Genomic DNA, 14,143 nt, shown 5'->3' with positions numbered 1-14,143 from the left:
GCGTACGTCAAACATGGCGCAGCTACTAAGGTCAGTGTGTTTGTGTTATACAATTGTGTGCCTTGCGGAGATTCATTATGGTTTTATGTCGGGATTACAGTGACTAATAGACACTTTGCAGCACAGTTTTCGTTATACAGGAGTAGGAACTTTGTAGCGTGTTCGACCTATTTATATCGTGGAGGAATTACCGCGACATACACTAACAACGTTAGCACGTTACCAAAGTGCGGATTATAGCTCGTAGAAATCAAAACAAGATTTTTTTTTTTTTTAAGTCAGTTGTTGAATGCAGTTGTGTCAATTTGGGTTTGGTGTTATAACGTTAAGAATCACATTTATGTTTATTACGGTGTGGTTTGTCCTTGAGTGAACCACATGTGAAGACGGCCACTTTATGACATTCTTAACATTGAATTTAAAAAAAAAAAACACACAAATAAAACAGTACTGAAGTGTAGGTAAATATATGCTAATTGTAGGTATGTTTGTAGGTACAAAACCACCTGAATATCAAAATAGATAATATCGTTGTATAGAGGATAGATACACTCATAAAACAAGCCCTAGTTTGTAAGAACCGAAAAAGGATTAAGGATTTCATGCTACTTTTTAAGCATGGAAAGTAGGAAGGAGGACACAAGTATAGTATGAAAGGAAGGAAGGGAGTAGAAGGGGCTTACCTCCACTTTTAGGGTCACAACGAGGTCAACACACACACACACAAACCACACCAAGACTTGAAAACCTAATTTGAAACCTTAACCCGTGTTAAAAAACTTAAACTTGGCTTGAACCTATGGATTCAACCCCGAACTACAATCAGAATCATCTTTATTTGCCAAGTATGTCCAAAAACACACAAGGAATTTGTCTCCGGTAGTTGGAGCCGCTCTAGTACGACAACAGACAGTCAATTGACAGAGAACACATTTGAGACATAAAGACATTGACAAGACAAAAAAAAAAACAGTCACTGAGCAGTAAAGGGTTGCTAGTTATCTGGTACTGCTGGTACATTTATTATTATTATTTTGACAATTGTGCAAAAAGATGCAGAGTCCTCTAGCACTGAGAGCAGTTTGAATGACTAATATTGCAATAGTCCGGTGCAATGACCATTGTGCAAAGGGCGCCGAGACTTCAAGGAGTGTATGCGGTTTAAAGTGACGAGTAGTGCGATCATCTGGGACAATGTTGGTTGTGCAAATGTTACAGATACTCCTCAATCAGTGTGCAAATGGAGCAGATGCTACTCTGGCATGAGTGGCCAGTATATGCAAATAGTGCAGCGTGGCGAGACAACTCCAGTGAGTGCATGAGTAATGTATAATTGGCCCCACAGAAATGTGACAACGAACTCAAGTCAAAAAATTGCCAGCATGTTGTAATGGAATTGTAGGTTAGGTGTTTAAGAAGTTGATCGCAAGAGGGAAGAAGCTGTTGGAATGTCTGCTAGTTCTAGTTTGCATTGATCGGTAGTGCCTACCTGAGGGAAAGAGCTGGAAGAGCTGGTGACCGGGATGCAGGGGGTCCGAGAGGATTTTGCACGCTCTTGTTTTAGTTCTGGCAGCGTGCAAGTCCTCAATGGTGGGTAGGGGGGTACCGACAATCCTTTCAGCAGTTTTGATTATCTGTTGCAGTCGGAGTTTGTCCTTTTTTGTAGCAGCACCAAACCAGACTGTGATGGAAGAACACAGGACACGTGCTTTCTCAGAAGCCGCAGGAAGTACATCCTCTGCTGGGCCTTTTTTAGGACGGAGTTGATGTTGGCCGCCCACTTCAGGTTCTGAGAGACTGTAATTCCCAGGAACTTGAAGGTCTCGACGGTTGACACAAGGCAGCTGGACAACGTGAGGGGCAGCTGTGGCGAAGGATGCCTCCTGAAGTCCACGATCATATCTCGTCTTGAGCGTGTTCAGCTCCAGGTTGTGTCGGCCGCACCACAGCTCCAGCTGCTCCGCTTCCTGTCGATATGCAGACTCGTCACCGACCTTGATGAGGCCGATGACAGTGGTGTCATCTGCAAACTTCAGCAGTTTGACAGTCGGGTGCGCTGAGGTGCAGTTGTTCGTGTAGAGAGAGAAGAGCAGCAGAGAGAGGACACAACCTTGGGGCGCCCAAGTGCTGATGCTGCATGTGGATGAGGTGGCCTCCCCCAGCCTGACCTGCTGTGTCCTACCCGTCAGAAAGGTATAAATCCCTGGCAAGGTCACCCATGACAAACAGGTCCTAGGTGAGGGACCAGACAAAGCACAGCTCAAAGACCCTTTCTGATGATGACAAAAAATGGACACAGGTTTCCCTTGCCCGGACGCGGGTCACCGGGGCCCCCCTCTGGAGCCAGGCCTGGAGGTGGGGCTCGAAGGCGAGCGCCTGTTGGCCGGGCCTGCACCCATGGAGTCCGGCCGGGCACAGCCCGAAAGGGTAACGTGGGTCCCCCTTCCCATGGGCTCACCACCGGTGACCTTGCCGATCCGATCCCCGGCTACAGAAGCTGGCTCTAGGGACGTGGAATGTCACCTCTCTGCAGGGGGTCGAGAAGTTCCGACTAGATATATTTGGACTCGCCTCCACGCACAGCTTGGGCTCTGGAACCAGTCCTCTCGAGAGGGGTTGGACTCTCTTCCAGTTGCGGTGAGAGGCGCCGAGGAGGTGTGGGTATACTTATTGCTCCCCGGCTCAGCGCCTGTATGTTGGGGTTCACCCCGGTGGACGAGAGGGTAGCCTCCCTCCGCCTTTGGGTGGGGTGACGGGTCCTGACTGTTGTTTGTGCCTATGCACCAAATAGCAGTTCAGATTACCCGCCCTTTTTGGAGTCCTTGGAGGGGGTGCTGGAGAGCGCTCCCGCTGGGGACTCCATTGTTCTGCTGGGGTACTTCAATGCTCACGTGGGCAATGACAGTGAGACCTGGAAGGGCGTGATTTGGAGGAACGCTCCCCCCGATCAAAACCCGAGCAGTGTTCTGTTATTGGACTTCGGTGCTCATCACGGATTGTCCATAACGAACACCATGTTCAAGCATAATGGTGTCCACACGTGCACTTGGCACCAGGACACCCTAGGTCGCAGTTCGATGATCGACTTTGTGGTCGTGTCATCGGACTTGCGGCCGCATGTCTTTGACACTCGGGTGAAGAGAGGGTCGGAGCTGTCAACTGATCACCACCTGGTGGTGAGTTGGCTCCAATGGTGGGGGAAGATGCCGGTCCGACGTAGCGGGCCCAAACGTATTGTGAGGGTCTGCTAGGAAAGTCTGGCGGAATCCCCTGTCAGAAGGAGTTTCAACTCCCACCTCCGACAGAACTTTGCTCATGTTCCGGGGGAGGCGACAGACATGGAGTCCGAGTGGACCATGTTCCGTTGTGGTAAAGAAGAAGCTAAGCTAGCTAAGCCGAAAGGCGAAGCTCTCAATTTACTGGTCGAACTACGTTCCTACCCTCACCTATGGTCACAAGCTGTGGGTCGTGACAGAAAGAAATGAAATTAGTTTCCTCCCAGACGCCTCCCTGGCTCCCTCCCGGGAGCAGACCCCGGGGACGACCCAGGACACGCTGGAGAGACTACATCCTTCGGCTGGCCTGGGAACGCCTCGGGATCCCCCCGGAAGAGCTGGATGAAGTGGCTGGGGAGAGGGAAGTCTGGGTGTCCCTGCTAAAGCTACTGCCCCCGTGACCCGACCTCGGATAAGCGGTAGAAAATGGATGGATGGATGGGCTTTATCTTGTTAACTCAAATGCGAGCGGATACACTTGTTACCGTGGCGACGACAACAAGAGTGGATCGCGCCGACTGTATTATAAGGACAAAATGGGGAAAAACGTGTGTTGGTGGTCACCGGTGCTCAGGACAGGAGAGGACATTCGTTTAAGGCTTAAAAAAAGACCCAAGAAGCCGTGCCCAAAAAGACAGTCTGCCATTTTGGCTTGAAGCTGCCATTTTAGGGTCATTTTGTTCATTGTAAGGTGTAGTTGTAACACTTCTCTCTCATCTGCAGGACGTTGACCTGTCAGGGATTGTGTGTCTCCAGGCCACAGTGCAGCATCCTCTACTTAAGGCAGTACGTATGATTAAAAATCCAAATAATATATCACGTTAAACTGTATAAATGTCTTAAAATGAAAATCTATTCTGACTTCAGTGCTGCTCCAATGGGAACGACCGCCAAGGAGGAGATGAACAAGTTTTGGGCCAAAAATACGAGATTGAACCGACCCATGTCTCCTCACATCACTATTTACAAGTATGTGTTTGTGATACATTGTAGTCTTTGTTTGTATTTGTTTTGATACTTAATTTAAAAGTAAAGCCATTTTTTTTTTTTACCTTTCGTCACCGGCAGTGGTGAATATTTCAGAAAACTAGAGAGTCAACGATTGCAGTTTTTCTCAATTGCTAAAACACATTTATTGAAACCTCAACTCATTTTCTCAACACCTCAAACTCAAATAAAAAAATCCAAGCTAAATTCACAAAACCCCTGACCAATCAGAGGAAAGGGGGCGCTCTTAGCCAAACCAAGCAGATATCTGGGTCAAACAGAAGTAGCTGTCGAGCGGCCTTTTCTGGACACTAGTATGTCAAAACCAAGCTGTTTTTTTTCATTGAAATTGACACTTTTATACTCTATGGTGATCTAAATAGCAAAAATATGGGACCTTTAAGTTTCTACCAAGAGAGTGTCCAATTCAATAAGGGCGGGCGTTCAGGATACTGAGCATTTGGTCAAGACAATAGGGTTTTGTGTTTCAGCAATTGAGAAACACTGTCATCGCTTTATCGAAAACGAGTCGATTATCAACTTAATTGATTATGTTGATCATTGATTAATCGTTTTCTTTGAAAAAAATACTTTCTACTAATTATAGAATAACATTTCCTTTTTTTATATAATGAAGATGCAGTGCTTTTAAAAATCACCATATCAGAATAATCGATTACCAGTGCGTTATTTTTTTGGGTGGTTTTGTTCCAGATGGTCTGTCCCCATGATGATGTCCATCACACACAGAGGAACCGGAGTGGGCCTCAGTGGAGGTAGCACATCTTATTTGTTTTACTCTTTTCTCACTTCCTCGCTTAAATGACGTCTATACTCCTCCCGAATTTACTCAAAATGTAAATCCCTGGAGCGTCTCGCTTCTGCCTTGGCTATTGATTGCCGCAGCAAGTGCGGACATACCACAATGTGTTGGATATGTTTGCACGCGAAACCAAGTCGCCGATTAAAACGGTGCGTAGTCGCGCGTCAATGGCAGCAGTAGCCACATCAGCGTCGCTCTCTGCCCGAGCTGGATTCCATTTTATTTGCATGCTGATGGATTCTCGAAAAGGTCACTGAGCTCATCTGCCAATCGGAGGCACAAATACACTCGGCGTGCGGTCGTCTTGCCATCAAAGCGCAAACACACACCAGAACACTCTTTGAAGAAAGCACTGAAGACATCTGCTTCTTTAACAACAACAACATCATAATGTCATCTATTGATTGTGTGACACATTTTTTTCCCAAATAGCAAGCAAAGTCCTTATCTTTGGGGCAAAAACTTGGCAGTACAGCTGTAATCATGCCATTTTCTTTCAAGAAATATACATGATTCTGTTGTTGCAACTTTTGTTTTTCGCAAAAATCTGACTAGTATCATATGTATACCTTTACCATTACTAAAAAAAAACACTACCTAAAAATTACTACTTATTTCTACACACTAAATGCTTTTAATCGTGTAAAGCACATTTAGTTAACGTGTGTATGAAATGAACTGTATAAATAAAGCTGCCTTGCCTGAAGTCTTGAAATGTGACTTTTTCACTTATCTTGTAATGCAGTGGTCCCCAACCTTTTTTGCAACACAGACCGGTTTAGAGTTGGCATTTTTTTTCATGGACCGGCTGTCAAGGTGTGGCATATATATACAGGAAAATTTAATTAACACGACCAGCTTAAAAACGAATGTTAAATGCATGAAAAATACAACTCACCATAATGCATAACTGATAAAAGAAGCTTTCTTTTTCTTTGAGGTCAGAGGCTCTTGTTCTGGCTCCTCAGGTGGGCTTTTTCCTTTTGAAAAAGCTCACTGAAGACGTTTGTTTTTTTACTCATGTTTGCTAGTTTGCGGACTTATTTTTAGTAACGCATCACGTGACTGACGTGCAGTCTAGCGTTGTTTCGTTCACGATCGTTTCGTTCAAAATAACTTTTAATTTAGATTTTTTTCTGTGAATGTCATGAACTGAACCAGTTTATGAAATTATACTTTCTTTAAGATGGCCCGCCACCATGAGCGAGTCAGCTGCGAGGGGGAACGGAACTACTGCAGTGTTCTGTGCAGTCTTGATGCGTCAATTGCGACGTGCAGCTGTTGTAGTGGAGAAGGTCCGGTCATTATTCAAAATAAAACACATTTGACGCGCGAAAACGCAAAAACAGAGATTATATAAATTGGTCGTTCCTTCTATGAGGCCCAGTAACAAATGCCTCACGGACCGGTGGTTGGGGACCACTGCTGCAATGCACATTTATTTTTAGTACTGGCATTAAAAAAAAATGAAAGGGGGGGGGGACGAGACAGCTCTCCAATTTAGGCCAGCACACAAAAAGCCGACGGGTCAGTCAATGACTGCCCGTCTGCTGGCAAGTTAGAAATGGCTTTAAAGTGTGGTGGGAGACTTTTGTGCGTGTGCGTTGTCTGTGTGTGTGTGTGTGTGTGTGTGAGACGGGAGGAGCAATTAACACACTATATCGCTCTGTAAGTGCCGGCCCTGCAGCGGTATAGGTGCATCCCTCTGATTGGTCAGATTTTGAGCGCTGTCATTGTAGCAAACATTGGCTCTCTCTTTCTCTCGTCTACTCTTTCTAGTACAAACTCTTTTAAATTTGAATCTGATGCAAAAAGATTACTACTTTAATAACAAGAGCACTTTTCTGAATCATCTTCATTTGCCAAGTATGTCCAAAAAACACACAAGGAATTTGTCTCCGGTAGTTGGAGCCGCTCTAGTACAACAACAGCCAGCCATTTGACAGCGAATACTTTTGAGACATACAAACATAAAAATGAAATTTAAGTATATGAAATACTTATATTCTCGTGGTATTGCAAAAGAATCCTCTAAAATAGTTTTTTGTTACAAAAATTAAAAAATACAGCATTTCTAAAATAATTCAGATTCTCCCTCCCCCGAAGCAATCAGTTTCATCTCATAATAGGATGTCTTTTTTCTCTGAATAAATATACAACCTTTTTCACTTTAAACTCATACTTTTGTCTTAACAAATATGGCCATAATCTTGTAATAGTCTGCCCCCCCACACAAAAGTAATCACTTAAATCTGGTAAGTTTACATCTTTTACCATGACATACATTACTTTTCTTTCCAATTTGTCCCACTCACCTCCATACAAAAAAAAGAAAAGAAAAATCTATTGCTAACATTGACATAAGCACTGTATTTTTTCTGCATAGATCTTCTTGCCAAGAAGAATGTCACAGCATGACATATATTGATTTGGGGCTCATTTTCAACCTCAATGACTGGTTTATACAGCACTTGATTTTATTTTGTGTTTGGGATCAATAAAGCGTCTGTCTAATTCCTCCTCGCAGCTATTTCCACCTTCGCCATGGCCGCTCTGCTTTTGCCCGGTAGTTACCCGCACTACCTGGATCTCATCCACTCACTCTCGGTCGGCCCCTTCCTCATTGGCCTGGCCAAGGTGGGCATCGCCTTTCCTGTGTCCTACCATACCTTCAACGGAATGCGCCATTTGGTAAGAAACATAGCCAATACAAGTGGTGGTGGGGGGGGGGGGGGGGGGGGGGGTTGTTGTTTACAGTAAGACATTTTTTGTTGTTGTTGTGGTCATATTTCAAATTGTAAGTAAGTAAATGTATTCCCTTTGAAATTCGACACATTATGCTCTATCCTGCCATTGTGACAAAACATTGTTTGATTTTTTTTGGGAAAATGTATTTTTAAATATCTCAAATATTGTATGTGATCCAGTGAGATTGTTTTTTCCCCCTTATATTTTGTTATGTTTAGACTGATTGGCTTTGTCATAATTCGCCGATCCGATCAGTGACGTCATTGACCGGCTCCGCAAAAGACATTTACTCTGCGTCGCTATTGTATTCAGTAAATTTGATCGGAATCGATCAGCGATTTCCAACCTTTATGGAGCCAAGGCACATATTTTACAATTAAAAATCTCACGGGACACCAAAAAACAAAAATGTCACAAAAAGTGGATACATTAATAACTGTATGTACCTCCTGTCATTTAATAGAAGACCATTCATTTATTCAAAGGAAGAAATTATAATACAAATATAAAGAAAATGTTGTTCAGAGTTTTTCTGTTTTTTTGCTTTGGCGATATACAAGTGTGCCTGACAAAGTTAAAATGTTCCTGACAAAATATCCAGAATGTTCTTCAGAGGTGTTGGGATCCCTGTGACTCCCATTTAACGTGAGTTTGAATGTGATTGGTTCATTCTGAACACAGTCACATCACCAGTTATCAGAGGATGTGCACACCTATGCAACCACATTATCTCACGTATTTCTCGAAAAGGTAAAAAAAAAAAATAAAAAAAATCAATTGAGTTGTACAAGGTATAGGTCACATTAATTGTGGAAAGAAAAGCCTGGCATTTGAATAGGGGTGTGTAGACTTTTTATATCCACTGTATACACCAGAGTTCAGTGCATGAGTGACACATACACAATCCCAATGAGATCCAGAACAAAAAAGGTATAAATGCTCTGTTTTGATTGACTGTCGCTAAGTAAGCTTATCTTATACGGCTACATGGTGCTGGTTTTTATAGTTTCCTGAGTTCCAAGTAAATGCATTGCAGAGCTGCCGCATTTTCCGTACACTCGTATATCTCTAATGGCGAAAAAAAAAAGCAGGCACTTTGATAAATTGTGCTTGTGTTCTTCTGACGCGCCCAATGCTTGAATGGGGCTCAGAGGGTTTTTGTTAAATTATTACGAAAATGCTTCGCTATCTTCCAGCGCAGCAGAGTGCTCATACAAGGCAGATAAAGCCTCATTTCAATAAAAGCCTTCACAGTGGAGCAAAATAGGGATATTCCAAATTTGCAGCCTATTTTTACCAGCCGTTTTACCATGTATGTGTGTGCTGTACTCTTTTCTATGAATACTTCCATTCAGGCAAGCCAATTTGTTATTTTTCATATTTTCACATTATTTAACATTTTAAGGAAATCTGCAGTGGAACCTCTAAGGTAAAAAAAAAAAAAAAATCTGGATGATTTAAAAAATATATATATATATTTTATTTTTATTTTTTTCCCTCCCACATTTTTAAGATAATTCCATATTTTGTACTAAATGTAAAAACAAAACACCATGCAACAAAAGCGTGACGAAGGCATGACATGTTTAATTTTTTAATAATTTTTTTGTCATGTAATTGTAATAAGTAATTAACCACTGGGGTTAATAACATCTTGTGACAAATATGACTCCATTTTAAACTCATAGGTAGGGCTGGCTGATAGGGGTTAAATTACAATCTAAGAAAATATGAGTTCTGATTTTAATCGACCCCCCTTCACTTATCAAAAAAGCCAATGAGAATGACATTGTAAAAATGTTTCCCCTTCTGGGATTTTTTATATTTCTCCTTTTCGCCAGCGTTAGCTTGCATCACCTTCACAGAAAAAGAAGAAAGAGAGATTTTATTTCTTTCCAAATAATGTGAAAGTAAGTGCTGCCTCTTTGGAAAATGTCCTTGTTGTCAGAACAAATTATTATTTTACATTTTAAATGTTCAACAATTGAACATCATTAAATGAGCCACCAAACATCCTGGCTGTTATGTGCGGCTTGGAAGCACCTACCTCGGGTCAAAGGTTTCCAGTAAAAACAAATTTAAAGCCCTATTTACAAATATAAAAATGTGTTAACTACTGGTACTAGTAAAAACAACAACAGTCGATGCCACTTCCTCCTGTTCTTTTTTCACTTTCTTTGTCCCTTTACATTCCTTGTGTCGAAGCTACTACGTTTTCCATACGTTTCGAGAGGAAAAAAAGCCAAAGAAAAGCAAGCGGTTTTTCAACTGCACATATTTTACTTTCCTGAAAATTTCCGTTGGATTTGAGAGGTTCCACACTGTTATCTCCATGCTCAGCTGTCTTTCTCTTTTCCCTCTATAACCTCTCTCTTTTTTCTCTTTATCTCCCCCCCCACAAAGTGTTGGGATCTCGGAAAAGGCTTCAAAATTCCAGAGGTGTACCGCAGCGGCTACACTGTAATCGGCCTGTCCGTCATCACCGCCATTGCCGCTGCCACGCTCCTCTAAGCTCACTCCGTGGAGGCCAAGTGCATTGTGGGAATTTTGCTTTTGTGTATATGTTCTGCTAATAAAAAATAAAGGATTATGTATTTGATGTATGTAAACTGTCATTACTTTTTTACACCGTAAAAACAGGCCAGTGGGATTTATTTCTTGTCTGTGTGAATGTCACAAACTATGTGGAATTTGTTTTTTTACAGCCCACATCGGATTGAGGCCACTTTCAACACATGATCCTGAATCCAGTACAGATATAGATTCAGAATAGGACAGATATTTTCAGTGCAACTTCAGTCTGAAAAATCCGATGGACATTGATGCAACGTCATCTAATGTCAGAGATTTAATCGTCCTCTTATCTCGTCAAAAAAAAATCAGACCTTCAGCTTACAAATGGACCATTTTTAATTTTTCCATAAAAAGTCAGACCTTCCTGTTTGCGCCAATCCAATTTAAATGCTAGTGACGTGTAAGTCTAGTTCACCAATCAAACGACCTCACACAACATATTCCACTGCACTTCCCGGGCATGGGTATTAACACTAGATAAGCCAGCCCGGCTGATCCTCGTGCCTCTGCGGCCACCGTGTTGGGAAGGTCGTCGTTACCATGAAGGCAACTCCGTGCTACTCATGTTTACATTGAGATGAACAAAAACAACAGCTTTCATGTATTGTAGTATTTTTCTGCCACTGTCTGCCCAAATGTAAATATTTCAGCTCACTTATAACTTGAGAAAACACAGTGTAGTAAATTGCAGATGTTTTGTTGTAGTTTTGACTCTGCATACACACACGCATGCACGCATGCACACAGCAGCATCCGAATTGGCACATTCACATTTTTTGTAATTTAGTTTTTTTGTAATTTGTTCATTTTGTTTTACGGTACTCGTCAGAGTCTTCCAGATTGCTTAAATTATGTTAAAATTAAAATCTCCGCGGGGGCCCAGGGGATCCCCCAGATCCCCTACAATGTTTTTTTTCTCTCTCTCACCTTTTTCATGCCTTTTATGTTTGCATGTTTGATATTTTCTGTAGATTTTTTAAAGTTTTCAATATTTTATTTCAAATTTTCAGAATTTTCTTTATAAGCGTTCTCTATTTATATTAAAAAAATCTGTGAAATTGCACTCATTTTCATTTTAAAAAGAATTTGTAGTAACCATTTACAAATCTAAGAACATTTCAAGTTTGAGTATATTTTAGTTTTATTTTTAAATTTTTTTTTTTTTATTTGAGCAATTACAAATCTTGAACAATAAACAAATAATTTTTAAAATACAAGTTATAAATACATTTTTGCAAATCGTAGGAATTTGAGTATTTCAAATTTCCCAAATTTTCAACCCCCTTAAATGTTATCCTGCATCCAAAGTAGTTCAATCAACCTTTTTTTTTTTTTTTTTTTTTTTGCTATTATAAATTCTGCATTTTAAAACTCAAATAAGATTATGAGAATATTTGAAAAACAGTTTGGGAAAAGCTGTTTTATGCTTATGGCCAAAATGGACATACAATCAGCCTCCTTGTGATCACATTTAATTGAGGTGTTTAAAAAGTGTTAAAAATGTGCCTCCCTAAAAGCTGCAGATAGCCTGACTTAGCCTTTAAAATATCTTCTTACGTAATGTGTCCTTTTTTTTGCTCCTTCTTTGGTGTCTTTAATTACTTTTCTTCAGTGCTCAGTACTTGTGTGTGGACTCCAGACAGCCATTCATATTTTAGCTTTTGCAAGTTGCAGTGTCTGATGTAGAATGTGAGGATGAGAGTCCATGTTTTTTTGTTGTTGTATTTTTTTATTATTACTATTTTTTTTTTAAATGTGGGCGTAAGTAAAGTGGTACATGTGAACAGGCTGCCTGCCTGGCTGCCTTTTCCCACCCGTGTGTGCCCCTGGGCGGGGTCAGACCTCCCGTCGGGCAGCTGACATAAGAGCGACTCCTGCTCTTTGCTTTGCTTAGCTGCGCTGGTGTAACTGAAAAGCAAGCGCAGGTGTAATGGCTACTCTTGCTCTAACACGTTACCATAGGGGATTTCAGGAAAAGAACACAAATGCACCGTTTACCTCCGTCAGTTTGTTTGCGTGTCGGTTCGCTGGGTTACACAAACACCGCTTAACCTGTTTCCCGAGAGACTCTGTGGTAACGTAGAGTAGAAGCATACAGGCAGTCGTTTTTGTTGTTCAAAAGTTTGGCAGTAAATGATGTTAAAGATTTTTGATTAAATAGATTTTTGGAGGGTTTTTTTTCTCTGTCTTGACATTGGATCAGATTGCTTCTATTTCAAATGATAAGGTTTTAGAAACGGACATTAAATTTTTTATCAATGGTTGAAAGGAATGTTTTTATTTTTTAATGAGCTAGGTAAGACGGAAACTCATTTGTATCAACTACTCAATCGTACAACTGTGATTTCAGACTAAATGCAAACACCATGGATTGATGGATGGAAAGATAGGCAGATGTGTCAGAAGAGTTCAAGGTCTGGTGTGAAAAAAGATATATTTGAACTCCATACTTCAAACTACAGGTTTTCCCCTTGATAGGATTCCCCTTGGAGTCCATTGCACTTTCCCAGCCTTCTTAAGCATGTCTTCGTGCAATCCTGGAAAAATTCTCTGGGAACCTCCGTGTTAGTCCCTATCTTGATGTCATTCATGTCTTCAAAACAGGTCCCCTTGATGACCCCCAGAGCTTGGGAAAGAGAACAAAATATCAGGTCAGGTGAGAGAGGTCGCCCCAGCACTGCGATGTTCTTCTCAGCTAGGAACTCACATGTTCGGGGTATCGGGAGCAGGCGTGACCTCTTCTCTTGCACTGAACCAAGAAAGCACCGCAGTTTCTCTTTGTGGATGTGCTGGTTGATCTTCTGTTCCACACTGAAGGGGAACATTTGTAGTTTGTGGTTTGGGTTTGAAAGGGTCCCGGAACCTTTCTGATACAGACAGTTGAACTTGAACATTTAAGGACTTTTGGAGCCTATACTCAGTTATGTAAGGAAAACCGTGATGTCAGACTGTACCTGAAGGCAACACCAGACATGATTAGGTTAGATGCATAAATGTTAGTCAACTTCAGACTGTCATTGAGGGCAACACCTGACAGACAGATAGAACAATAACTCAGTTGTGTGAGGAAAACTGATTTCAGACTGTCACTGAAGGCAGCACTAAACTTGACTCTGTTTGACTTTAGATCGATCCATAGAGAGACAGATCGATAGATTAAAAAAGAAAACGAAAGAGTTGGACTCCACTAAGCCTGCCCCTTGTCTGTGATTTTGTTCCTAACCTTTATGGAAAGAATTTTTAGACGCAGCCAGGGCATTGAGGGGGTTCCGGTTTGGTGACCTCAGTATTACGTTTCTGCTCTTTGCAGATTATGTGGTTCTGTTGTCTTCATCAAACCGCAAGCTTCAACTCTCACTGGAACGGTTCACAGCCGAGTGTGACGTGGTCGGGATGACACTCGGCACCTGCAAACCTGAGACCATGGTCCTCAGTCAGAAAAGGGTGGAGTGCCCTCTACAGATCGGGGATGAAATTCTGCCCCAGGTGGAGGAGTGCAAGTATCCAGGGGACTTGTTCACAAGTTGAGGGAAGAATGGAACGGGAGCTCAACAGGTGGATCAGTTCGACGTCTGCAGTGATATGGATGGACTTTGTATTGGTCTGTCGTGGTGAAGAAGGAGCTGGGCCGAAAGGCGGAGCTTTTGATTTACCGGTCGATTTACATTCCTACCCTCACCAATAGTCACAAGCTGCGGGTCCAAAAAAAAACAAGATCCCCGCATACAAGCGGCTG

The 14,143-nt window shown here is 41.9% G+C and overlaps 1 protein-coding gene across 1 annotated transcript; it reads left to right on the top strand.

The window, feature by feature from the left end:
- Positions 1-10,432, top strand: sdhc (succinate dehydrogenase complex, subunit C, integral membrane protein). Its single transcript, XM_061694066.1, has 6 exons — positions 1-30; positions 3,999-4,061; positions 4,143-4,244; positions 4,977-5,038; positions 7,613-7,776; positions 10,237-10,432. The coding sequence occupies exons 1-6, from the start codon at positions 14-16 to the stop codon at positions 10,342-10,344; spliced, it is 516 nt and encodes a 171-aa protein (XP_061550050.1). The 5' UTR covers positions 1-13; the 3' UTR covers positions 10,345-10,432.
- The last annotated feature ends 3,711 nt before the right edge of the window (positions 10,433-14,143 follow it).

This window comes from Phycodurus eques, chromosome 13 (genome assembly GCF_024500275.1).
Source record: "Phycodurus eques isolate BA_2022a chromosome 13, UOR_Pequ_1.1, whole genome shotgun sequence".
Lineage (NCBI taxonomy): Eukaryota > Metazoa > Chordata > Actinopteri > Syngnathiformes > Syngnathidae > Phycodurus > Phycodurus eques.
This window is presented reverse-complemented; position numbering and strand designations above follow the sequence as displayed.